This window comes from Saccopteryx bilineata, chromosome 3, assembly GCF_036850765.1.
Source record: "Saccopteryx bilineata isolate mSacBil1 chromosome 3, mSacBil1_pri_phased_curated, whole genome shotgun sequence".
Taxonomy (NCBI): Eukaryota; Metazoa; Chordata; class Mammalia; order Chiroptera; family Emballonuridae; genus Saccopteryx; species Saccopteryx bilineata.
In genome coordinates, this window is record NC_089492.1 from 154,375,487 (window position 1) to 154,401,264 (window position 25,778).

The following is a 25,778-nucleotide window of genomic DNA, read 5'->3' on the forward strand; positions in this document are numbered from 1 at the left end:
GGACTACTTGTGACAGCAGCTATATGGCCCACAAATACAAACACTATCTGGCCCTTTACAGAGAAGTTTGCAGTGTCTCTACTTTCCCTTTCTGACAGAGATTGAAGACTACCTCTCTCTGGCTGAGCTAAAATACTAAAGATCTCTATCTGTTTGGGTAAAGGGGGTCAGACCAGCACAGGCAGGAGCAGACCGAAGCAGATTGGAGCAGATCAGCGCAGTGCAGAGCAGGCTGGCAAGGAGAAAACGAGCAGAACAGAGCAGACCACCGAGGAGCAGAGGAGGGCAGAGCTGTCTAGCAGGAGAGGGGTATGATCCCAGGGCTTCCTCACAACTGTGTTGTTATCACAATTGAGCTATTTTGTACTGAATAAAGTCCTTCTTAACTAATCCCAAGTTAAAGATTCCTATTGGCACTGAATTGGTACCAACCATTAGTGATGGCCATGCTGGAATAGTCAGAAGGAAAACCAATTGCAGAACCTACCAAGGAGCTGGAAGATGCAGTGTACACACTCCAGCCCCAGCAGAACAGCACAGAATCTGGAAGCTCAGATGAAGGCTGAGACAATTGGGGAATAACCAGCAAAGGAAGGCACCCTTGACCACGGCATGAGCAACTCTTGGTTTGTACTAACCCTTAAGACCTTTCAGAATCTTTCTTTCCAACATTACTAATACCTTTTCTTCTTGTTTCCTGCTCCTCCTACCAAACAAAGATCCTTTCTGTGCCCTGTGGGGTCCTTTCCTTTCCAGGGACCTTGCCTTTGCTACTTCCTGATGGATGTCCCACACAATGTGTATGAGAAAAAAATCTTACTGTTCTTTCCTTTCTCTCTTCTGACCTGGAAACAGAGGTGTCCTGGTAAAACAAATAAAATAACCAATTTCTAGTAATTGCTCATTTCCATGGGATAACTGTTAGATAGGACAAGGCTCTCTAGATCTGGCCGGGTCTAAATGTTATTTCTAAGTGCTATTGTTATTTGTTAAAGTGTAGCACAGTATTTTGCAGACTCAACTGTAAACATGATAAGCTTGAAGGAACCCAAAGTTAAGTGTACCAAAGGAGAAATTAACCTGCAATTAAGCAAATATAAACAATGGCTGAACTTCTCTTTAAGACAAAGCTTTGGCTGTGAATCCCTCTACTTGCTCCAAGTAAATAAAATTATCTAATGACAACCATGTCTCTGTTCTTGAATAGAACACTCCAAGCTATGAACTCCTAGAGCTGGGTAACATAAACACTCCCACTGGAGTTGCTAATATTCAGCTTGGGTAAGCCTGTACAAGCTGATCTGTCTGGTATACTTCCTGGAAGCAATGTCTTGTGAAATTCCTTAGTCGTCCATCTGAGCCTCTCCCAGAGCACTCACCACTTTCTACCATGAATTATAGTTATTTCTGTACATGGCTTCACTCTCCTACAGAAAAGGATAGGAATAAGGCATGGATTCAAAAAGCAGCCCAACACACAGCAATGTGGACACTGACTAAACTCTCAGAGCTTCAATTTCCTCATCTGTTAAAGGTAGCAACAATCCTACATATATCACAGGGATGTTACAGAATTAAACAAGAAAACATGTGAAAGCATCCTACTTAACAGTTCCTGGCTCATGGTAGCAGTTTTATAAATGCTAGTTTTCTATCTTTCTTAGGCTTCTCACAAGCTAGAAAAGGAGCCATATTACAATTCATTTTTTAATTACCCCAAGTGTCAAGAACAGTGCCTTTTAAGTAGAATTTTCTTGAAAATATTCTTGTTCACATTTCCATGGAGAGAATAAAGTTGATAGCAAGGTCAGGGTGGGGTGGTCAAGAGCCCAGAACCTGGTGAGGTGTTAGGGTGGGCTGATTGGAAAAGTGGAGAGGAGCAACAAGTTTGGATTTAGCTCAGCCCAAAGTTTCCCTAATGAGCCAAGAGGTCCTCTTTGGCACCTCCTTTCCCTCGGACATTCTTACAGCCTCTGGATGCACACTTACTATTTGTATTCCCCAATTCTGGCTTTGGTTGAACTGGAAATCAGGGCCTTGAGCCACAGTTTTCTGGGTGGTAACAACAACAGCAGCAGCATTTCTGACTGCAGCTGCTGATGGTATTTTCATATACATAATCCAGTGGGGCAGGAAAAATTGGCAACAGTGTGCCATGGCAGGAAATGCACTCACCTAGGACTGCTGTGTTTTAAGGAGTTTTGTACAGAAATAGCATGTATTTCACAATTTCTGGCCTTCTTGATTTGATATAACCAGTGGTGGGATTCAAATAACTTAACAACCAGTTCTCTGCCCTAATGTCCATTTTAAGTATAAAAAAAAGATATATAGCCTGACCAGGCGGTGGTGTAGTGGATAGAGCGTTGGATTGGGATGTGGAGGACCCAGGTTCGAGACCCTGAGGTCGCCAGCTTGAGTGTGGGCTCATCTGGTTTGAGCAAAGCTCAACAGCTTGGACCCAAGGTCGTTGGCTCGAGCAAGGGGTTACTCAGTCTGTTGTAGCCCCACGGTCAAGGCACATATGAGAAAGCAATCAATGAACAACTAAGATGTTGCAACAAAAAAACTAATGATTGATGTTGCTCATCTCTCTCCATTTCTGTCTGTCCCTATCTATCCCTCTCTCTGACTCTCTCTCTGTCTCTATAAGAAAATAAAAATAAAAGATATACCAAAAGGTAGTTTATTATTTCATACATTTAATACTTAAATAAGAATAAAAGAGGTACACAAAACTAGATTGTTACAAGAAAGTTTTAAAATATTAATGAAAAATATTAAATAATACCTGACAAAAAACAATAAAACTGTTATTTAAGATATTTCCATGTTGCTTCTTGATTGGCATCGTCACATGCAATTTTCTTCACTTTTATCCTAGCTTCCTATCGGTTTCACAATTTGGGGACAGAATGAAGATTGCTACTGGCGCTGAGAATACACTGTTGTGTAGATGAACATTAAAGAAGAGTAAGGAATGTAAATCTGTGACTTCACATTGGGCGGCTGCCCAGGTGCCTACCTTAGAGGAACCCTGATTACAAGTGCCATTTTAACAACCGGTTCGCGGAACAATTAGGTATCGGTTCTTCTGGACTAGTGCAAATCTGTTGAATCCCACCACTGATAATACCTATCAACTAACTCCCAGTTACACTCTAATATGTTTGGATTCCACTTACAGCTTCAAGCTGACACTGATTGCTTTCTCATATGTCCGTGACCGTGGTGGTGTGTGTGTGTGTGTGTGTGTGTGTGGTGGGGGGGTCCGGGCTCCAGCCTAGCCAGTGACACTTGCTCAAGTTAGCAACTTTTGGGCTCAAGCCTGAGAACCTGAGCTCAAGCTGGACCTCAAGTCTGGGACCACAGGGTTTCAAACGTGGGTCCTCTGCATCCCAGGCCAATGCTCTATCCATTGCACCACTGCACCACTGCACCACCGCCTGGTCAGGCTTAATAAAGTTAAAGAAGCACATTCAGTGAAGTTTAGCAAATGTGCCTGGTGTTCCGAGATCAGCAACTCTGCTGTCTGCTTTGATTTCTCCCTGTGACTGAAGATCAGCACGTCTGATCTGCAGCTCTCCAACACTTTTTGGCATCTCTCTTGATTTGACAACATAAATATCTGTGGGAATTGTAAGGTCGATGGATGAGGCATGGTCATGTGGGGAACTCATATCCAAAAATGTAAGGTATTTTTCCCCGTCGAGAAGGAAGGAACGGGTCCGAGCCGCAAAGTGTGGAGTAATAAATGGCTTTATTGAGTACAGAGCGCACATCCCGCCCGGCAAGGTTCCCTGGCCCCGAGGAAAGAAAGATGGAGGCTAGGGAAGTTGCAAAGATTAAACCATGTGGGAGATATTTAAAGGGTCCCTCTAGGGAAGTGGAGCTACTATGACGTGGTAAAATTTCACTGGCTGGCAGATGATCGCTTCTTTCCAAATGGTTCCTGGGAAGCTTCCTTTGGCGGGCTTGATTGTGGGCGGTCCTAGCCAAAGTGGGCGGGTCTGAGTTCCCCACATGACCATGCCTCATCCATCGACCTTACATTCTGACCTTTTGTGTTAAATAGAAAAAGGGGCGCCGTTTATTCGTCTGGCTACTTCCTGCTGAATAGGGGCATCGTGGGGAAGGGGAGATTGGAAGGTGGTGGCTTTGAGGGGTGTCAGGAGGAACATCTGTGTGGCTGTGACTGGAGAAATTTCGCAGATGCAGTCCTGTAAGGATTTTTAAAAAAGAGAGGAGTAATAGGGGATTTTGCAGGGTCCAGCCTTTTGGTGAGCTGGAGATGGATGGAGTCCAGTGGTTCCAACTGCCAAAGGTCCTATAAGGAGGCAAGCTTAAGGCAGAACTGCATGTCAGGAGTGGCGTAAAAAGGGGAAAGGAAGAGGGTCCCATCCATTCCCATAACCGAAACCTGTGAGGGAACTAGAGGTCCAGAGTATGAAGGCAAAAACAGAGAAGGCAGCCCCCATGTCCACAAGAAATGAGACAGACTGACTTACCCACTTGTTGCAGAACCCTGGGTTCTCCGAGTCCAGGCTGTGTCCTAGGAGTTTGAGTGATGCACCCACCTGGCTGGATTGGCCTTCCATTTGGGCGGCTTGTCCTCCACGTAGAGGCGCTGAGGAAAAAACCTGTTGCCCAAAGGGGCAATCACTCCGCCAGTGACTGGGCTGCTTGCAGTCAGAGCAGGGTTCAGTGGGCAGCCGCCGGCAGGGGCCCTGCCGGGACCAGTGGTCCTGCTTGCCACACTTAAAGCAAGCTGCTGGTGGCTCTGCTGGTCTCAGGGTTGCCACGAGAGTTTGGGTTTGGAGCGTTACCTTCTGCTGCATGCGGGCCTGGCAGAACAGCCTTGGCCTGTTTTAACTAATTGGGACCATTAAAAACTTTAAATGCCGTGTTCACAGGTTCCGGATAGGGGTTTGGGGGTTTGGGAATAAGAGGAGGGGGCTCGTGCGGAGCCCGGCACCCAAATCCCGCAGGAAAAACCCTGGAGCCAAAGGCAGGACAGGGCAGGAACTTCCTGTAAGAAAACTGGGGTTGCACTTCCTGAAAACTGGTGTAAGAGCCAATGCCAGGTTGAGAAAGGCCTGCCGGAGGCAGGACTAGAGAACACAGTGAAGGGAGGGGCCCCTGGCCAGCAGGGGAGGAGAAAGAGAAGGTAGTAGATGGTAAATAAGAAACAGGTTTTTGCGAAGGGAGGGGAGAGAGAGTTTGGAGTCCGCGGAGAAGGAAAGATTAGGAGTAGAGGTTTTAGGTGAGGTTTCTCTGGCCAGAAAGGGCCGTGCAGTGGAACAGGCAGCATAGGAAATAAGGACGGTTGCGCAAATAATTAGAGGCCGTGAATGTAAGAGATCTTCAATCAGTTCCCAGCTTTTTTGGTGATAGTTAAATTGGTGAGGGTGTTAACACCGAAAGTCCCTTCAGGAGGCTAATTGAGTGGGTTCTGTGGCCTGGCCACAGCAGAGAAGAAGAACAGTTTCTTCTTCCTTAGGGGGGGAAATTCCTGTGCCCTCACAGCCGCACTCAGTTCTCGGAGTGGTCAGACCTGAGCATTAGCATCCTAAAAACTCAATGTCCAGCCACGGATGAAAGTGGATGTGCTAGGGGAGGTCTCCACAAGCACACGCTCACTCAGACGGACAGAAAAGACTTCCCTGACGTAGCTACGGTTTTGGACAGGGAGTCTCGGAGGAAAGAACTGAGAGGAAAGCTGGAGGCAGGGGACTTACCGCACCGTGCACCGAAGTGGTTAGAGATCGGAGATCCTGGTTCTTTCTTGGAGGGGAGGAGAAAGGAGTGGTCCTTGCAGACTTCTAACTCCTTCCGGGTTTTCGGCACCAAAAATGTAAGGTATTTTTCCCCGCCGAGAAGGAAGGAAGAGGGCTGGAGCCGCAAAGTGTGGCATAGCAAAAGGCTTTATTGAGTACAGAGTGCGCATCCCGCCCGGCAAGGTTCCCTGGCCCTGAGGAAAGAAAGAGAGATGGAGGTAAAAAATGGAGGCTAGGGAAGTTGCACGGATTAAACCGCGTGGGAGATATTTAAAGGGTCCCTCTAGGGAAGTGGAGCTACTATGACGTGGTGAAATTTCACTGGCTGGCAGATGATTGCTTCTTTCCAAATGGTTCCTGGGAAGCTTCCTTTGGTGGGCTTGATTGTGGGCAGTCCTAGCCAAAGTGGGCGGGTCTGAGTCCCTACGTCACCATCCCTCTATCCACCGACCTTATAGGAATCATCTTTTCTTTCCTATGAGACCAGTGTTTCTGTGGTTCCAGTGATGACATCTCTGTGTTCCTTGACACACCTCCATGCTTGTAGTAGGCATTCAATAGATGTCTATAAAAGAATACTTCAGATAGCACCATAATTCACCCCCTTAACTGTGTTAAAATGGATACGCAGCCCAAGTGTCCATCAGTGGACGAGTGGATTAAAAAGCTGTGGTACGAATACACAATGGAATATTATGTGGCCGTGAAAAAGAAGGAACTCTTACCTTTTGCAACAGCATGGATGGACCTGGAGATTATTATGCTAAGTGAAATAAACCAGGCAGAGAAAGACAAATATTATATGATCTTTACTTATATGTGGAAGCTAATGAACAAAGTGAACCAAGGAACAGAATAGAGGCAGAGGCAGGGTCACAGGGAGCAGAGGGACATCTGTCAAAGGAAAGGGGATGAGGGGATGGGATCAGAGAAGGTGAAGGGATTAGTGAAATTATATATACATAACACAGAGATTCAGTATTGGGACAGCAAATCTCAGAGAGAAGGGGAGAGGGAGTTAGGGGGAGGGTGGCAAAGGGGGTATAAATAGGAACACGGGGTTGGGGGGTGAGGGTGTTATATTGAGTGGGACACTTGAATCCATGTAAACACAAATTAAAATTAATAAAAATTAAAAGTATATATACACTCAACAAATTGGAATGAAACACATCTGATGACATGTTCAGCTAGGCAAAGACAGTGTGATTTCATCCTTTCCTTTTCCTGGTTTGTCCTAATTATACTACTGACATTATTTTCTTATAATAATAATAATAATAATGTGACCAATCATCCTCCTTTAGGGAGGACAGTCCTTCTTTTGTAAGTTCTGTCCTCCTTCGAAAAGTGTCCTCCTTTTTGATTTTGGAAGACTAATCTGTAAATATCCATATTTGATCAATGCAGTTGATTCATTTTGTGTGATGTGATGTATTTGTATCTAAATGAGTACTTTAGCCCTGGCCGGTTGGCTCAGCGGTAGAGCGTCAGCCTAGCGTGTGGAGGTCCCGGGTTCGATTCCTGGCCAGGGCACACAGGAGAAGCGCCCATTTGCTTCTCCACCCCTCCGCCGCGCTTTCCTCTCTGTCTCTCTCTTCCCCTCCTGCAGCCAAGGCTCCATTGGAGCAAAGATGGCCGGGTGCTGGGGATGGCTCTGTGGCCTCTGCCTCAGGCGCTAGTGGCTCTGGTCGCAACATGGCGACGCCCAGGATGGGCAGAGCGTCGCCCCCTGCTGGGCGTGCCGGGTGGATCCCAGTCGGGCGCATGCGGGAGTCTGTCTGACTGTCTTTCCCTGTTTCCAGCTTCAGAAAAATGAAAAATGAAAAAAAAAAAAGAGTACTTTTTTCTTACAATTATTATTAAAAATTAATAGGCATGTAAGCATAATTGCAATATAAAATTAGATATTAGTATTAAGCATTTATATTATACTGTATTTCTGTTGCAATGAATAGAATGTTTCTTTTATTTATGATACTGTTTTCTTCATTTTTGTCCTTTTCCTTGTAAAAAAGTTGGTCACCTTAATAATAATAATAAGCGCTTTATTTTTATAAGACATCTCAGTCCATCACAGCACAGAAGTTTTTTACTTCAGCTGTGTTTCAGGGATTAATCATTTTCTCTGCTGCTACAGTAACTAAGAAAGCAAGGACACAGCTCAGAGAACTGATCAACTTTCTGAGGGAAGGCCTTCAAATAACTTCAAAGCATGGCCAAATTTAGCATGCATAAATATTTCTTTTCATCGCAACATTTTACTGCCCACCACATGCCACCAGGTGGGTTGGGTTCGGAAACCTGGCAACAGCGCTACACTACAGTCCTCAGGCTGGGGACACACCTATCTCGTACACTGCACCAGCCCAATCTCCGGGAAAAACACGCCAGTATGCGCATGCGCTGCGCCCGTCCCACCACCCCTCCTAGCTACATTCTTCGAAAACCGAGGTGAGAGCCGCTGCAGTTGAGCCAGGGGGAGAGGAGGCGGAGGGCGGGACGTTGGGAGGGTGAAGGCTGGGGCTGAGTTGCGCGTGCGCAGTGGTTCTGCTAGCAGGAAACTGGCTTGCGGAGGCAGGGCTTCGCAGGCAGCTAGAGGCGGGGCTCTCCCGGGCCGCCGCCGCCGCCGCCGCTGCCGCCGCCGCCGCCGCCTCCGCGTATTGTGCAGCAGGCGGCCCCGGAGCAGCAGGGCCCTAGACCGGCGCGCTCCTGGGGATGGTGAGCAAGGCGCTCCTGCGCCTCGTGTCTGCCGTCAACCGCAGGAGGATGAAGCTGCTGCTGGGCATCGCGCTATTTGCCTACCTCGCCTGTGAGTGAGCGCCCGCGGCCGGCGGGGAGCCTCATTCATTCCTGGGCGCCGTGGCGGCGGGGCGGGGGTCGGCGGGCTGCGTGCGGCCCCGGAGGCGGCCCTGCAGCCCGGTCTTTCTCCCCTCCGGGACCAGCACCTCCTTCTTCCCCTCATTTCCGGGAGCTTCGGACTCTCGTCCTTTCCACTTTTGCGACAAAGCTGCTAGCAACTTGGGCGCAGACCTTCGACCAGTTAGGCCCGGCGCAGCGGTCCTTGTACCGGAGCGCAGTGACCACGGGGCCCCGCACAGCGGAGGCGCCGCCGTCCTTGACCAACACCGCACACCGTGGCCACAGCCCACTGCCCAAGTACCCCTCCTTGGAGCCTGGGACTGCTGTCCGCGTCGCCCCGGGAGCCGGCCAGGCTTTCGGCTGGCGATTTGTGAGCGTGCCGCACGGGGACACCCTGGGGACATCCGCGGCCCCGCCGCAGTGCGGTGTTGGTTAAGTAGGATAAAAATACTGTTGCCGTTGGCATAGACTCTGCTCTGACTGCTCCTCAGGAAAAGTACTCAGCATTTATTTAACTGTTGGGGAGTCCAGTGTTGCCGGCCCCCGCCGGCCAGCGGACGCTCCCAGGTGTGCGGGCGCTCATGGTTTCCCCGGCACGGCGCTCGGTCTTCCTGTCCCTGACAGCAGGCGCTTCCTTTTGTGCGGTTCTCGTCGCTGCTATCACTCACGGTCGCACCCGACACTGGGCAGGTGTTGGACTAAATGTCTTCTTACAGGCATAAACCGTTTTGTTTTTTTTTAAACTTAAGATCTCGATGGGAGTATATTTAAATGTTTCTATTAATACTTTGCCAAGTGCAAAAATTGGACTAGAAATAGCTCCCAGTGTGAGCTGCGTTTGAACCCTAGCCACCAAACACACACTCAAATTAAAGCACCTGCTAACCGGTCGAGTTACTAACCTTGATTCCGGAGGTGAGAGGGGACTCCGGAAAGTAACTTAGGTTGAGCACTGACTGGGAAGATGTGTGTGCTTCAGACCCAGCCTGTCTAGTGGAGCCCAGCTATTCCAGGAGGTGGAGCTGAGGAAGCTCTAGCGGGGCTTCTGGTTGCTAGGCAAGGTTTCCAGCTGCGAGGGAGGAAGTGTGTCTGATCAATTGTAAATAAGAAAAGCGAGACCCAAGGGCAAAGAACGACTTGAAGTTGCATAAGTATTGTTATGACAGTAATATTACCAAAACTTGCTTATTGCTTATTGTGTATGTGCAGGCATGAGTCTCTTTGGTTGTCTCAATTACCTCAACAGTTCTAGGAAGTAGGTACTATAATTATTCTCATTTCAGAGGTGAGGAAATTAAGGCAAAGAATAATTAGGAGAATTTATGGATGATCACACAGATGATAAGCTATGGAAAACCCAAGTTTTGAACCTGGAGAGGCCAGGGAGCTGAGGCCTAGAACCTAGGTCTGCAGCAGGTTCATGTTGATATGAGGGTTTCTAAAGTTAGGGTGTTTAGAATTAATTGGTAGAGGATCCAGTAGAGACATGGAAAGGTATTCACCATTCATTCAACCAGGAACTACCAACTCCTTACTGCTGTGCTTGATATCGGTGGACACCAAAGAGTGTAGAACACCTAGGTTTTGCAGTTAGAGTCTAGGGCAGTGGTTTTCAAACTGGAGTGTGCATCTGATTCATCTGGAGGATTTGCACAGCACAGGCTGCTGCCACCTACCTCCAGTTCCTGGCTCAGTAGGTCTGGGGTGTGGCCTGATAATTTGCATTTCTAATAGCTTCACCTAGGAAGCTGTTGCTTCGATTTGAGGATCCCACTTTGAGAATGACTGGACTAGAAGGAGAGATGGCTGTGAATTAAGATATCACCCAAATGAGGCTTAAATTATAAATTGGTAGAAGGAAAGAGATGAATAAAGTTTATGACAGAGATTCCTGAGTTAGAGCAAAAGGGATGTTTGTTTACTTGAAGAATTGAGGGTTGAACTAAGAATCGAAGGATATGTAGGAATATATGTAGGAATTAATAAGGAGGTGAAGGAGGGAATGTGTGCCAAAAGGAACAGCATGTGTAGAGGTCCTGTGGCAGCCAAGAGCAAGGAGTATTCTGGGCATGCAAAGGAGGGTAGTGTATTTGGTGTGTGAAAACGAAGTATAATGATGAGGCTGCCCCACCAGACAGGGGCCAGAAAAGGTAGGCATAGGAGAGGCCTGTTCCAGCTTGTGAAGTGGGAGGTTTTATTTGTGAGGGGTTTAAGAAGCAGTGTTACTGATGAGCATGGGTGGTAAATCTGAGACACTTTGCAGGAAAAATGTTACAGGGTTCCTGAGGACCTGAAAGGAACACAGTGTCCAGAAAATGTAAGTTAACAGTGACTTCTGTGATTTTTTTTGTTTGTTTGTGGCAGAGACAGAGTTAGAGAGAGAGACAGACAGACAGGAATGGAGAGAGATGAGAAATATCAATTCTTCGTTGCGGTTCCTTAGTTGTTCATTGATTGATTTCTCATATGTGCCTTGACTGGAGTGGGGGGGGGGGCAGGGGGGCAGGGGTGGCTACAGCAGACCCAGTGACCCCTTGCTCAAGCCAGCTACCTTGGGCTCAAGCTGGTGAGCCTTGCTCAAACCAGATGAGCCTGCCCTCTAGCTGGCGACCTCGGGGTCTTGAACCTGGGTCCTCCACATCCCAGTCTGACACTCTATCCACTGTGCCACTGCCTGGTCAGGTCAACTTCTGTGATTTTTAATGTCTACTTTCCCTTATTATTAATCTTGCCGCCCTATTATAAGTAAATCTCACCTGTGTTGACAAAACTGTCCATACTCCCAAATAACACACTGTCCCTGTTAGCCAGTCCCCCTTCTAGAAATGCTCTTCCTTTTCCTCTCTTTGGTTCTTTAGTCTTTCTCCCTTTCTTTTGCCTCCTCTTCTTCAGTCTTTTTTTTTTTTTCTTTTTTGCCTCTGGGGCCCCAGTGCTCTTCTTGCCACCACATAACTCTTCTATACCATGCTTAGTGGTATGAGCATATGCCAAATTATATTGTACTTATGTTCCTTTCCATGCATATGTTTTCTTAATAAAATTACTAATCCTTGGGGACAGGGAGTGTGTCATATATGTTTCAGTCCTTGTGGCACTTAGATCAGTGCTATTAGGTCATTGGAAGAGCTCCACGGTCTGATTGTTTGAAAATCTGGGCCACCTACTTGGCAGAGACAGCTCCAGTTACCTTTAGTGTTTTTTAACATGCACCTAGTTACAGTTTAATAAGGCAGATAGCCTCTGCAGGAGTTGTTAGGCAAAACAGTGCCCTCTGCCACTACGGTCTCCTGAAAGGCAAGCACTTGACTTCCTAGCTGATTATTTCAGTGTTTGTCTTTGTGCTATAGAATGATCTGCCTCTTGATTATTCATTAGTAGATATTTGTTAATCTAGCAACTTTCCTTTTTGGAAGGTTATTGTTTATTCTCTTTCTTCTGCACCTATGCTCACCACCTCCCGTGTAGGTATGGTGGAATTGGGGGAGATCAACATTTAGTAGTCATGTATGACTAATGCCATTCATAGTGAGCCATGTTGTAGATTACATTTTGCTTTCCTTGGAGCTAATAATTGGCTTTTAAAAAAAATGTACTTTGCTTTTAAGGTACTATTACTTATTCAACACCAACCTCTTTGTTGGTTGTGTCTTCCTGCGAGATGCTCAGAAGTGTCAGGGCCTCCTCTGGAAGAAGTGCCCCAGCCAGAGGCAGATTTTAACGGCATGTGCACTGGGCACGCACCTTGGGCCCCGACTTCTGAAGGGCCTTGCAAAACACTTTTTTCTAATGAAGAGGGGGGCAATATTTTCTTCTGTGCCCAGGGCCTCAACCAACCTTAATCCGCCTCTGGCCCTAGCCTTCAGACCTGCTCTGCCCATCACACTCTTCTGTCTCCTGCTTCCTCATCCTTATTTTACAGAGATGTACACCGGTGAGCAAGCATTTGGAGACTTTGTCCATAAATATCTTTTCTGTCTTCACATTTAATTGATAGATAATGCAGAATTCTAGAACAGGGTTTCTCAGAATTTTTCAGGCATTGTTCCTTTCCCTTTTGGCTTTTAGTGTTGATGAGTTTCAGGCCAGTCCCTTTCTGTGTGATTTGCATTTTTTTTCTGGAAGATTGCAGGATCTTTTTGCCTATGATAGTCACTTTAGGCTCTCTGCCCCGTGGCCTTCCCTCACTCCTGGAGTTTGATGGCCACATGTAATCACTGTGCCCAGGGGCTGAGGGGGTGCCCACTGCACTTCTGGGCCCAGTGGTTAGTTGTGAAGGCAAGTGTCTCCAGCTTTCCAGATGACAGTGCTTAGTATGCAGAGCCCCTCCCATGAAATAAACCTTAAGACTGCATCTTTGTTCTAACTAAGCGTTTGAGGGACCGGAGTTGGTTCCTGAAGCAGCAGGGCAGAGTCTGCTCTGCCTGACCCGCCCTGTGCTCTGCCTGCATGTCTTGTACCCACAGTGCTGGTTACTTTTGGGCGCTTGAAATCCAGAGACTCAGATTCTTCAGTTCTGAAAGTTTTCTTAAATTACTTTTTGGTTATTTGCTTCCTTCCATTTTCTCTTTTCTCTTTCTGGGATTTATTATGCTGATGTAGAATTGCCTGGTTTAGTCTAATTTCCAATTTTCTCTCTTTAAAATTTTGTTGTGCTTTTAGGCAACTTCCTTTGTAGTCTTAACTCTTTTAGTTATTTTAAACAAGTTTTATTTTTGCTATCATTTTTCACTTATAAAAGTTCTTTTTTGTTTCCTGAATTAAAAAAATTGTCTTTGTTTCTTGGTTGTATTCTCTTCATGATAGTTTTGTTTGTTCAGGTTTCTTCTTACAGATGAGCTTCTTTCCCCCAGGTGCACTTGTACGTTTCTTGTTGGAGGCTCTCCTCATCTTTCTAGTGACCTAGGTCATGGGCTGGTGTTTGAGTCAAGGACTCAAGTGGATGGAGAGCTGCCCCTTTGCTGTAAGCTGTGTTGCTTACTGGTGGAGTCTTACCACCTCAGTACCATGGGACTGTCCTATGAGCGTAGTGACAAGGCTGTCCCATTCCCCTGCTGACCAGGGCAGCCTAGCCACTTGCAGTCTGGGAGCCCAGTGGGGAGTGGGCCGAAAGATTTTGATCATCATCTTAGTTGGACTTGGAGCTCCCCAGTGTGAGACCCCTGCATTCTACCCTTTCTAGGATGGAACTGCCCATCTTCTGTTAAAGCAGGAGTGGAGCTGGCAGTCACATTGCTGTTCAGACAGATTTGAAAGTAAACTCTTAGCTGCCTTGTCACCCATGTCTAAGTGCAGCAGGCTGATCATTTTCAGTCCTTATAATGCAGTGGTTTTCATCGTTTTTCATCTCATGGTATACAAACTAACTGCTAAAATTCTGTGGCACACTAAAAACATATTTTGCCAGTCTTGACAAAAAAAAAATAGGTATAATTTTTGATTAATTTGTACTGGATGGCTATTGCTGTGTTCTCTTGACTGTAGTAATTTTTTAAAATTTGAGAATCTAAAGGAAAAGAGGTTAGTGCCCCTGACTAAATACTAAGTGTATTTTAAAAATTCTTGCTGCACTTTGGTTGAAAATTGTTGTACTAAAGTATAACTCGGTCTTTTCCACTCCATCTTCTCATTCTTGACCCCCTCCCTTCAGTGACCCCCTCTTCATCTGCCAGCAACATTTGTACCCCTTTTTCTTGTACACATGGGTTTATACAACAAGAATAAAAACAAGTTTATTTTCTGACATTCTAGTGGAGTCTTTTCATCTTGAAAACTAGAGTTGTGATACCTAGTTAATATTCATTTAATTTTTAGTGTATCATAGATTTGGTTGTAATGACATTGTATTTGTAGTACCTTTCTATTCTATTCTATACATATTGCTGTTATCTCACTGAAAATTTCAGAAAAGACATGAAATTAAATCCTGAGAACCATATAAAAGCACGTTTTGGCCTGACCTGTGGTGGCGCAGTGGATAAAGCGTCGACCTGGAATGCTGAGGTCGCTGGTTCAAAACCCTGGGCTTGCCTGGTTAAGGCACATATGGGAGTTGATGCTTCCGGCTCCTCCCTCTCTTCTCTCTCTATCTCTCCTTCTCTCCCCTCCCCCCAATAAAAATGAATAAATAGCCCTGGCCAGTTGGCTCAGCGGTAGAGCGTCGGCCTAGCGTGCGGAGGACCCGGGTTCGATTCCCGGCCAGGGCACATAGGAGAAGCACCCATTTGCTTCTCCACCCCTCCGCCACACCTTCCTCTCTGTCTCTCTCTTCCCCTCCTGCAGCCAAGGCTCCATTGGAGCAAAGATGGCCCGAGCGCTGGGGATGGCTCTGTGACCTCTGCCCCAGGCGCTAGAGTGGCTCTGGTCGCAACATGGCGACGCCCAGGAGGGTCGCAACATGGCGACGCCCAGGATGGGCAGAGCATCGCCCCCTGGTGGGCAGAGCATCGCCCCATGGTGGGCGTGCCGGGTGGATCCCGGTCAGGCGCATGCGGGAGTCTGACTGTCTCTCCCTGTTTCCAGCTTCAGAAAAATGCAAAAAAAAGAAAAAGAATAAATAAAATCTAAAAAAAAAACCTTAAAAAAAAATAAAAGCATGTTTTGTGTGTGTTAGCTTTGCATTTATGATACTTCCCTGAGTAAGGAATTGCTATTGGAGTAGTTTTGCAGTCTAATCAGTTCCTCTTGAATTCCCTGTAAACATTTACTGGCCTGCTGTCAGGGAGGAGGTGCAGCCTGTTAGCATCCTGATGCCAATCGACTCTGGGGAGAAAAGACAGGGAAGAACAAGCATATTCTAGTATGTGTAGCTGGTGTTTTGATTGGCCTGATTGGAAGACTCAGCCAGTCTGCTGAGATGCAGGTTCCTCCTCAGGCCTACAAAGTCAGAGCCTGGAATCTTCCTCCCTTCCCTCCTTGGGGTCTGGGAGGGTCAATCTAGAAATTGTGTTGAACCCTCAACATTTTATTTTAAGAATTTTCATACCTATCTTTTGCTCTTTCTCTTGAAACATAAATTGAGCAAACACCCAAGGAATTTCCTGCCTAGATATATCAGTTCTATTTTTTCCTCACGTTTGTCCTCTGTTTTTATATTTTTCTTGTGGAAATACTGGAAAATTGTAGATATAATAATGCTTCACTTTCCAATACTTTAATTTTCTAAGACTAAAGACATTCTCCTGTATAGTCTTGTCACCATTATCATTCTCAAAAAATTAACATGAATGTCACTAATCTACAGTTTATATTTGAATTTCCTCCAATTTTATCATAAATATCTTTTATAGCCTTTTCTGTTTTTGTTTATTTCTTAATCTAGGATCTAGTCAAGGGTTGCACATTGCATTTGACTGTTATGTGTCTTTCTTAGGATTAAATTCAGTTAAACTTTTTTTTTTTATAATAATGCGTATTGGTTTATATTATATAAGGGTTATCTCATTGTTGAAAAGTGTGGCACCTGGCAGGGTCCTCACATCACTTCATTTTAAAGGCACATTTCTGTAGTCCTCAGTCTGGGATGATTCCTGGAGACCTTAGGGCCATCTCTAGTTTTCGGCCAGTGCTTTAGTCTCCATTGACAGTCCCTGCCTGGATCCCTTTTTAGAGTAGGACTCACCAAATGGTGATTATCTAATTCTGCAAACCCTTTCTTGCCAGTGTTCTTCTGAAAAGAAAAGAATAACTTGCCCTCCCTCTTCTCTCACTTGCTGCATTTGTTTCCTGAGGCTGCTGTAACCAGTTGCCACAATCTAGGTGGCATTAAAACAAGGGATTTATTCTGTCCTAGCTCTGGAGGCTGAAAGTCTGAATTCCAGGTGTTCACAAGGCCAGGCTCCCTCCTCAGGCTCCTTGGAGGCTCCCAGTGTTTCGGTGGTAGGGGCATCGTTTCTCTCAGTGCCTCTGTGGGTTATAGCGTCTCCTCCTCTTCTGTCACATCTCCCCTTCACTCTCTGTAAGGGTGCTTGTCACTGGATTTAGGGCCCAACTGGATAATCTAGGGCAGCCCTTATGGGGCAAGAGGCACACCGGTGTGCTGCAACAATTTTTAAAACATGCAGTACCTTACTGTTTAATCAGGGACACTGACCTCTTTTCACTCGATTGTCAAATAAAAGAAATGACGACAACACACTAATCATCTGGTGTGAACGAATCAAAATTATACCTATATTTTTGTCAGATCTGCAAAAAATAGATTTTATGGTATGCCGCAGTCTTTTAGTAGTTTTGTGCCATGAGATGAAAAAGGTTGAAAACCACTAGGATGATCTTTTGGTTCTAAGATCCTTAATTACACAGAGATCCTTTTTCCAAGTAAGGTTATGGTCACAGGTCTAGGAATTAGAACTGGGGGATACCAATCAATTTATAAAAACCCCCCTCCCCACTTTTTAAAATCACTTGCACTTTCAATCTTCAAACACGTCCTTGATCTTCGGATGCGTGAGGCTCATTGTGTTCTTCTCATGCCCAAACCTGGAATCCACTTTGTCCACAGAGCCCTGCTGCCTTTCAGTGCAGAATGTTCTTTAAAAATCAGGGTCTGAGGCTCTGACTGGGTGGCTCCGAGGATAGAGCATTGTTCCTTGTGCCACGGTTGTGGGTTCAATCTCTGGTCAGGACACATATCAAGCAACCAGTGAGTGCACAACTAAATGGCATAACTAAGTAGAATGAGTTGATGCTTCTCTCTCTCTCTCTCTCTCAAACCAATGGAAAAATTAAAAAACAAACAAACCAGAGTCTGAGCACTAGTGTACCCTTGCTATTCAGGTGTCGTGGCTCCTATCTCTTTCAGCGGGCAGACCTGAAATGAAAATATTTTTTCCAATCATGAGTCAATGCTTGGTACCCCCAATTTAAATCTTAATACAACTGGTTTCTTCCTTATTCTGTATACCTCTTTCCTTTTCCCCATGGTGAAAATCTTGTCTCTAACAGCAATAGAAACTCATTTGCTCTGTACTACCACACAGATAAAACAGTTCCAGAGTTTCTACATCAATACCGCAACCAAAAACAAACTTAATAAAATTCAGGCTTTGTAATTATTTTTGGCCTTTGAATATATCCTACTAAGGATGTGCATTTTAAAGTATTGTGTTCAAAAACAACTTGAAGTAATTTTTATCTATGCCTCTTATAAGTTAGGTTTATTTTTTTCTGTTTGTGTTCAGTTCAGGATTTTCTTTTATCTTTCTGATGATTAAAGTTATCAATCGTTTATTTTTTTGCACTTCACTTTATTTTGCTTCACAGATGTTGCATTTTTTACAAATTGAAGGCAAGACCCTCGACCAGCAAAAAGATTGACTCTTGCAGTTGTCTGAGGCCAAATCTGCACTGTCTTTGAGATGTGCCTGTACATGATTCGAAAGTCACACTATGTTAAAGTTATGTTAGACATCTCTTGCTGCAGTCTCTCATTTCTCCACCATATTTCCATTTTTATTGGTCTGTTTTATCCATCCTAGATTTCTTTTTGCAAATACAGGCATTTGTGTGTATAATGTGTATACTGTTCATTTTTACCTCCCAAGGTAGCAGGGTACCCAGGCTGTTCTGCCTCTCTTTCTCTTGCCTGCAGTCAGTGTTTCCTGGGAAGCACTCTACGTAAGAGTACAGCTGCAGATCACCTCGGCTCGGTTCTTCTCTTGTGCAGGTGTGCACTGCAGCTTGTTTGACCAGCCTCCTTGGGGGACATTTGAGTTTCTTGAACTGTTTTGCTGTTGCATGTAGAGCTGCAGTGGTAAACGTGCAGCTGCTCCCACCAGCCATACCGGACAGCTGTGCCAGCTACCCAGCAGACTGTACTGACTAGTGTTAGCATTTTCATCAAGTTGAAAAATGCCATCTCCTTGCTGACATACTTTTATCTTATTGAGTGTCCTTAAACTTTTTTTCAAATGTTTAAGGACTGTAGATTTGTACTTTTTCTTTTTGAGAACTATTCATGTTTTTTTGCCTTTTTCAATTGAGGTTTTCATCTTTTTCACCTCTTATTTTTAAGAGTGCTTTATATATTGGGGATGTTAACTGCCCTTTGTGAAGTAAATTATAGCTAGAAATATACATCTAGTCTTTGTCCCCTGTTCCTGGCACAGAGGTTTTAAAACCTTGGGATTTCTAGGCATAACCGGGCGGTGGCACAGTAGATAGAGCGCTGAGCTGGGATGCAGAAGACCCAGGTTTGAGACCCCAAGGTTGCCAGCTTAAGTGCGGGCTCATCTGGTTTGAGCAAAGCTCACCACTTGAGCCCAAGGTCGCTGACTCGAGGAAGGGGTTACTCGGTCTGCTGAAGGCCTGTGGTCAAGGCACATATGAAAAAGCAATCAATGAACAACTTAAGTGCCGCAACGAAGAATTGATGCTTCTCATCTCTCTCCCTTCCTGTCTGTCCCTCTCTCTGACTCTGTCACTGTGACAAAATAAATAAAATTTAAAAAATCAGTAAATTAAAAAAATAAAACCTTGGGATTTCTTGAGTGATAGGAGTGGCTTTGTTATTCATAAGAGCCCCCTTTTGGTCATACCTGAGTTTATGCCACTTAAGTGACTAGGGTGGGGCCCCTGGATAGCTTCAGGATGGGGCTGGAGGGTTGGCACTCTCAGCCCTGCCCATGGTCCTCCTAGAAGAGGACTGGGGTGGAGGTGGGGGCTGGAGATTGAGCACTATAAACACTCAGGCTCCATGAGCTTTGCTGAGCTTCCCTGGTAGACACGTGTAGGTGTGAGAGTGGTGCACCTGGAGAGGATGTTACTGGGGTTCCCCAAGACCAATAGCCACAGGAAACCCCAGAGAAATTTCCAGATGGTTTTATTAAGCTTATCTTGCAGCATAGAGGAAGGAAGGTCCTCCAAGCTGTCTGGGGGTGCTGGCTCAGCTTGGTTGTTTTTATAAGCTGGAGACAAAGCAGGCTTATGCAAAGAGGCAGACTTTTTTCAAAAAGGCAGGTGTAATGCCAGGCAGGTCCACATTGGATTTGGGCAGATGGTCTAGAAATTGCAGACCTGGAAAGCATTGGGCCATTCCTATTCAACAGAGTCTCACAACAGCGGATGAGCAAGGGAAAAAAAACCTCTTCTCACTGCCGCAGGCAAACAAACTGCAAAAATGGCCCCTCACAGTGACAGGCTGGCAGGCAGTCCACCATCTGTCATCCGCCCTGAGGGCAAGCACTGGGAGCCTTACATAGGTGATACACACGTGGCCCTGTCACATGCTCACGCTAATCAGGCAAAGTACAAGTGAGCAAGCCTAACACAGCTGTTTTCCCAACGGAGATAATGGTAAAGGTGCCAGCAGCCCTTAGGCACAGAGGTGATAAGTTGCAGGGAGCGGGATCCTTTGGGGCTTTTAAGGGCAGAACTTAAAGGCTGACCTGATGTAAACTTTGTTCAAAAAGAGGAGTAAACATTAGATGAGAATAACTTTGGATATGTTTTCTAACTTTGCTGTTTCATTTTTTCGCTTATAAAATGAAAATACTGTGCTCTCATATTAAAAAAAAATACTGAGGAATTAAAAGAATTTCATTAAATATAGGTGGTAACTTCGGATGAGCCACCTGGGGAAAAAGGTGTTCCAGGTGTGGGTGTCATAAAGTCTGTGGCGGTGGCGGGGGCACTGTTCTCAGGCAGGAAGGGCAGTAGAAGTGGGTGCTCCATGGAGGATGGGCTGAGGGTTTCTTTGTCTCCCCTGAATTTAGAAGGGCAAGGACTGAATTTCAAGTTAATCTATCAGTTTCTTTGACTACTTGGTTCAGCTTTTTATTGCTCTAACAAAAATTAAAAAGTGAGGTAAGCAATGATAGGAAACACTTGAACCCCTTTGTAGTCTTTCTCCGAGGGAGTCTGAATTTTTTAGAAGATGAAAACTATTATTGTGGTGAGATTTGGGGATTTTACTCCCAAATCTTGGTAACTTTGAACATTTTTATAGTATTTTCAGAAACTGAGAACAGAACATGCTGGTTCTAAGTTGTCATTCAGTGACCATAATGTGGGACAATGCTGCTGTGGCTGAGGGAGGGGGGGCAGCGGGGTGAGCCCAGGCAAGCTTGTCTGTCTTGAAGACCCCAGAGCCCCAGTACCCCAGCTTGGTGGTTGGAAGGCTCATGCCTCAGGTCCAGCAGTAGCACCCTGTCTAGGCCAGGCACTAAGTCCGCAGGGCCCTGGCCTTCCAGGTGCACCTGCTAAAACCTGCACTTACCACAGGCACCTGCCACACCTGCCTGGCTCACAGGCCAGGGCCCACCTGCTGCCTCGCCCACCCCATTCCCAACCCCTTTTGCACCTGCCCACTCACAATCACCTTTCCCCTTTTTACACCCCACCTCACCTGTGACCCATGCCCCCACTTTGCACTCACTTCCCCTCCCCCATTCTTTCCTCTTGCTAGCAGGAATGCTCTCTCTCCTCTTCTACCTGCTCCTCCTATACTCCCCTTCTGTCTCTCCTCTCTCCCTTCCTTGCCTCCCACTGTTGTAAGGTACCAAAAACCCCCTGAAAATTGATATTGATATTCTGGGAGGAAAGGTTAGGCTTTCCTATCAGGCTTTCCTGTTTCCTCCCTCCTTTAGGGAGGGGAAGAAGAAGAATGTAGAAGTTTCTGGCTTGCAAGAACAATGGGTCATTCAATTTCAAATCTAAATCTAACCTAGAAACTTCTTTTTCTTTCAATTGGAGGCAGAATTTACATACCACTTTGCATTGTTTGTAGTTCCTCCCCCTCTCTGGAATCTCGAGGGTAAAATACCTCTAGGCTAGTGAGGGAAGATGAACCCTGGAAAATTTGTAAACATCTTTGATTGTGTTACCTTGAAAGTCTTAATGTTTCTGTGTATCCCCTACAAATGTTGCCAGCTTGTACTGTGACTTCATGCTCTCCCTAGCCCTTGTGTGATCAAGGGTATATAAGCATCCCCTGAACTATTTTTGGCACTGCATGATTTGGGCTTTCAGAAGCCCCATGTCAGCCATATACGGCCGGCATATTTAATAAATCTCCTCTAATAAGACTCTTCAAAATTCATCTGGACTGGGTGTCTCTACGTGAACTTGATGAAATGAGGTGTAGTGCCTTTCAGAATCTGGGGTGCGGTACTTTATAACACCGCCTCTTCCCCCTGCACACACACCCCACTCTCCACCCACTCCCTCACCTGCTCCCTCATGCACACACTCACCCCCTCTGCACTTGCCCCCTCAGTCTCATCCCCTCAGTGCAACCCTGGGTCTGCACTCTCCTGGACTGTGCTATCTCTGATAAAACCCGTGGGTAGTGTTAGAATCCATGGGAGTCCGAAAGACCAGAGTCACAGGCTTTATTGAAAGGAAGAAAGGAACCCTGCCGGGCACTTCTCCCGGGGGAGAAGAGCCCCGGTTACAGACTAGGGGCGAGTTATATAGTGTTTGGGAGAGCCTGAGGGAATACTGAGGCAAAAGTCCTGGTATGTCCGGAATGCTCTTCCTTGGGGGGCTTCGAGCATGTGGGTGTTGAATCAAAAGTCCTGGTGTGTCCGGAGCCCCTCCTTGGGGCGGGTTGTCAACTTTTTGGAATTCCTTTGTCTCAGGGGCGGTAGTCCAGTAAGGGTGAGGTCTGACAGATAAGCGGAACAGCAAGAGGGCAGTTTGGAATTCACGGATCTATCATTTCTCGACTCTGTGGTTACATATAAAAGAAAGGTAGTTATTAATTTTATAATATATGGTGAGGGGTGATGAGGAGAAAGAGGAGAAACAATTGGAAAATTATTTCTTCTGGAGAGAACTCAAGAAGGGAATCTTGCCAAGCCAAGTCCCTCATCCAGTTAAGGAGGTCGTCAATTTCCATGCTGTAAGGTCTGAACCAGGTGATGTCTCTGAAAACCTGAGTGAGGAAGTAAAAAAAAATTTGCTGGGTAATAATTGTCAGTTGCTTGCTGTGAGTGCCGAGTGAACAGAGTGACATGGTGATACATGGTCTCCTGGATGAGCCTCATGAGACGTGCTGGTCTGGTTCCTCTCAAATGAGAGGACATGTGGAGATTTTAAGATACAGGAAACCTGTTGGTATAAGTTTTTTAGAAGGATTGAATATGTGTGGTTAAAAAGGAAGAGGGTTTGGAGAACATTCAGGAGGGAACTTCTTGGGCTGAGGGGCGGCTTCTTCCTGCTGTCATCCCTACCTATTTGATATTTCCCTCATGAAGTTCTCCTTGGGGTACTGGGGAATAGGAGTTGTTGGGCAGATAAAATGTATTATGCTCACTTTGTTAAAGAGGCCGTTGCCCAGGTGATATTAATGTGTGTTGAGAATTGTTGTAGCCTGAGGCTTGGTTTTGGGATTAAGCCTGTCCCACCCTTTTTGGTGTGAGGTGGTACAATCCTATCATGCCTCATAGAAGTGATTTTGTATTAGAGACTTCCCCATTATGTATATTGGATTAAGGGTTTGGATTTCTACACTATAAAATGGGAACGGAGAGGGAGTTTGCGCTCTTGGTTCCTGAGGTTAGCATGAGAGAGCAGAGAGAATAGAGCCAGCAGCGGGAGGAGGCCACGTGGAGAAGGCCAGGAAAAGCAGCCAAGATGGCGGAGTGCTGAGTGAGATGCCAGTTTGTACAGAGTTTGTATCTGGGATAAGGAAGGAAATGGGGAACTGAGGAGAATAAGGCTGTTGAGCTAGAAACCTTTGATTCTAGGAAACTCGGATAAATCAGTAGCTTTGTGAGCACTGAATGTGACTGGGTTTTGGAGCCCAGTGTGTATTTTTACTTGCCCGCCGGGTGCAAGCTAGATTAAAGACTATGGCCCACCAGTTTTTGGCTCCATGGTTTCTTTACCGACTGTCCGAATCCAATGCGAACCTGCATGGGCTGGGCTCCTCTGATAGTGGCCCTGGCCTTGGCTCTTGGCTTTACAGGAGTGTAGGAGCATTTGATTGTAGGTAATCCTAGAGATTTCTCTCATCCCAGCCTGTAGGAACTTAATAAAGAAAGAGGCAGGTATTTGGAGATTAGCAAGGTTGAAAGATAGAATTTAGGAGGTTTGCTGATATAGGGTTTCAGATATTTCTGTTTTGCGAGGGCAGGTTTCAGGGTTGATGTGTAGGGTTAGGTAGATTTTTCCAGTTGTCTGATTGGCGAAGGTCTGCATGCAGTTCTGTAAGAAACTAGTGAACAAATGTAAGAGGCAGGGTTTAAAAGTTAGAAAAGTAAATAGAGTGAGTGAACTAATGAAAGGCAATAGTAAGACGCCCAGGTTGCACAAAACCACTGATTCCATGTATACAAATCCGCTGGGCTTCAGAGAGAGAGAAAGTAGGAATAAGACAGGGAAGTGGCCAGTCCCCCTGCCCCTAGATCTACTTTTGTAGAGATTTCTAAAGCAATAAGAAGAGAAATTACCTGTATAGCTCGTTTGGTCCTTACATTGATGGATAGTGTATTAGGAACTGGAAGAGGCTCATGGGGTGGGATTAGGTTGATATTTAGTGTGAGATAGATTAGGGTACAGGTTTTTGTCTAATTAGTATGGAGATGCAGATAGGTGTTGGTCCCACACGAGTAGAAAGTTCCTGATTTGGTGAGGCAGGGTGAGAGGTGAATAGAGAATAGAAGGACAAAGGGTGGGTTTTGTTTCTTTGTTTCTGAGCTCCAGATGGTCAGGGTGGAGGAAAGAGTCATCCTAATAAGTGGGGAGGGTAGAGGATTGTTAGCTAGGGTGACTGATTAAACATTCTTTGAAAACCAGTTTTCTGACTATACAAATTCTTTTTTCTCGGTACAAATCTCCCACAACCTGCACAAACCTTCTACAACTTACATAAACCTTCAACTTTCATGCACTTTCTTATCCAGAAATAACTGGCCTTCATAACAACTTGCTTTTCCTCTTTCTTTCAAAAGTATTTCCATACCTTATACCTTCTATTATCAAAATCATACAATTCCTTTCTAGTCAGAACTCTTGATTTAAAAAATTTTAACCTCTAGTGACAATCAAGTTGACTTTCTTTTTATCCTTGTTTCCCTTTTCCCAAAGCCTGATTAAAAGAGTCCTTAGTTTTTTCATATATTTGCCATACATAGACCAACCAGCTTCAGGTTTGTGATTGGAGTAAGGCATTCCGTTTTTCTATTTTAGCAGCAGTGGGAGTTGTCAGAATCATGGTGTGTGGACCTGTCCATGTGAAAGTCAGTCCTTGGGTGATGTAATGCTGGAAGTGCCTCTTGGACAGTGTTTGAACAGTTTGCTGAGTGACCTATAAAACCTGCAAGTACTTAGGGAAAGGGTGTTACATTTCTACACTTTGCAGTTAGAGTTTAAGTCCTAGTGACCACTGCTTCTAGCTGGAATTACCAGCAGGTCCCAGCCTATAATAGGCATGGGGCATTGAGATAAGAAGAACAAAGGAGATACTAAACATTAAATAAAGCAATAAAATCAGACTGTCAATACCCACAGTAGAGATCTTTGAGGGATAAATAAAACTTAAATATTCAGGCAAGGCATAGTAGATGGCCCTTGTGTTTACAAGAAATGAGATTAGCTTATCTGCTACTTGGAAGAAATACCTTAGGCTCGTGAACGAACAATGTTCTTGGGCCTTCAGTGGCAATTCCCAGCATGCTGGGCAAGGTCAGGTCACAGGTAGCTGGAGCAGGGCTAGAAGAGACTGAACCCTCCCTCCATGGAGAAAGGGGGCAGCTTACCTTTTCGTGTCCCTCTTTCCACAGCACAGGTGTGTCACCGGTGGGGCCAGGAAGCCTGGCAGGCTTCAGTTCAATGACCTTTCTTTCCACTCTGGAGCAGGGCCTAGATAGAATGCTGTGAAACCCCTTAGGGTGCTGGAGCCAAAAGTTGGAATTTCCTGACTTCTTTTGGGCCTTATTTGCCTTTTATGTTACTTCCTTGGTCATTATAGACCTTAAAAGCCATGCTCAGAAGATCTCACTGAGGGGCTTGACTAAGAGAGCAAAATTGGGAATTCAGTATTTAAAGAAGCCTATTAGACTGAGGAAAGAAAAGATTTGATCTGTTGTGGTAGATGGTTGGAGACTGTGGAGGGTCTGAGTTTGATCTAGGGTGAGACTTCAGGTGGTGGGGGTTAAAGTAATGCCTAGATAGACTAGGGACTGAGAATAAAGTTGA

The 25,778-nt window shown here is 45.5% G+C and overlaps 1 protein-coding gene and 1 long non-coding RNA gene across 6 annotated transcripts in view; one reads left to right on the plus strand and one right to left on the minus strand.

Annotated features, from left to right (window-relative positions):
* Positions 1-3,470: 3,470 nt before the first annotated feature.
* LOC136330686 (uncharacterized) lies at positions 3,471-9,718 on the minus strand. The gene is made up of 3 exons (XR_010730358.1): positions 9,542-9,718; positions 6,229-6,342; positions 3,471-5,971 (listed from the first exon to the last, which is right to left on the minus strand). It is a non-coding gene; the product is annotated as an uncharacterized lncRNA (long non-coding RNA).
* The window catches only part of UXS1 (UDP-glucuronate decarboxylase 1), a 153,978-nt gene continuing 136,555 nt past the window's right edge, over positions 8,356-25,778 (plus strand). For 2 of the 5 annotated variants that reach the window (XM_066267839.1, XM_066267840.1), the window contains exon 1: positions 8,379-8,589. In XM_066267839.1, the coding sequence (XP_066123936.1) occupies positions 8,496-8,589 (94 nt within the window). In that variant the 5' untranslated portion in view covers positions 8,379-8,495. Of the gene's footprint in view, positions 8,590-25,778 lie in introns of all 5 variants that reach the window. The other 3 variants (XM_066267844.1, XM_066267841.1, XM_066267842.1) reach the window with 3 other exon arrangements.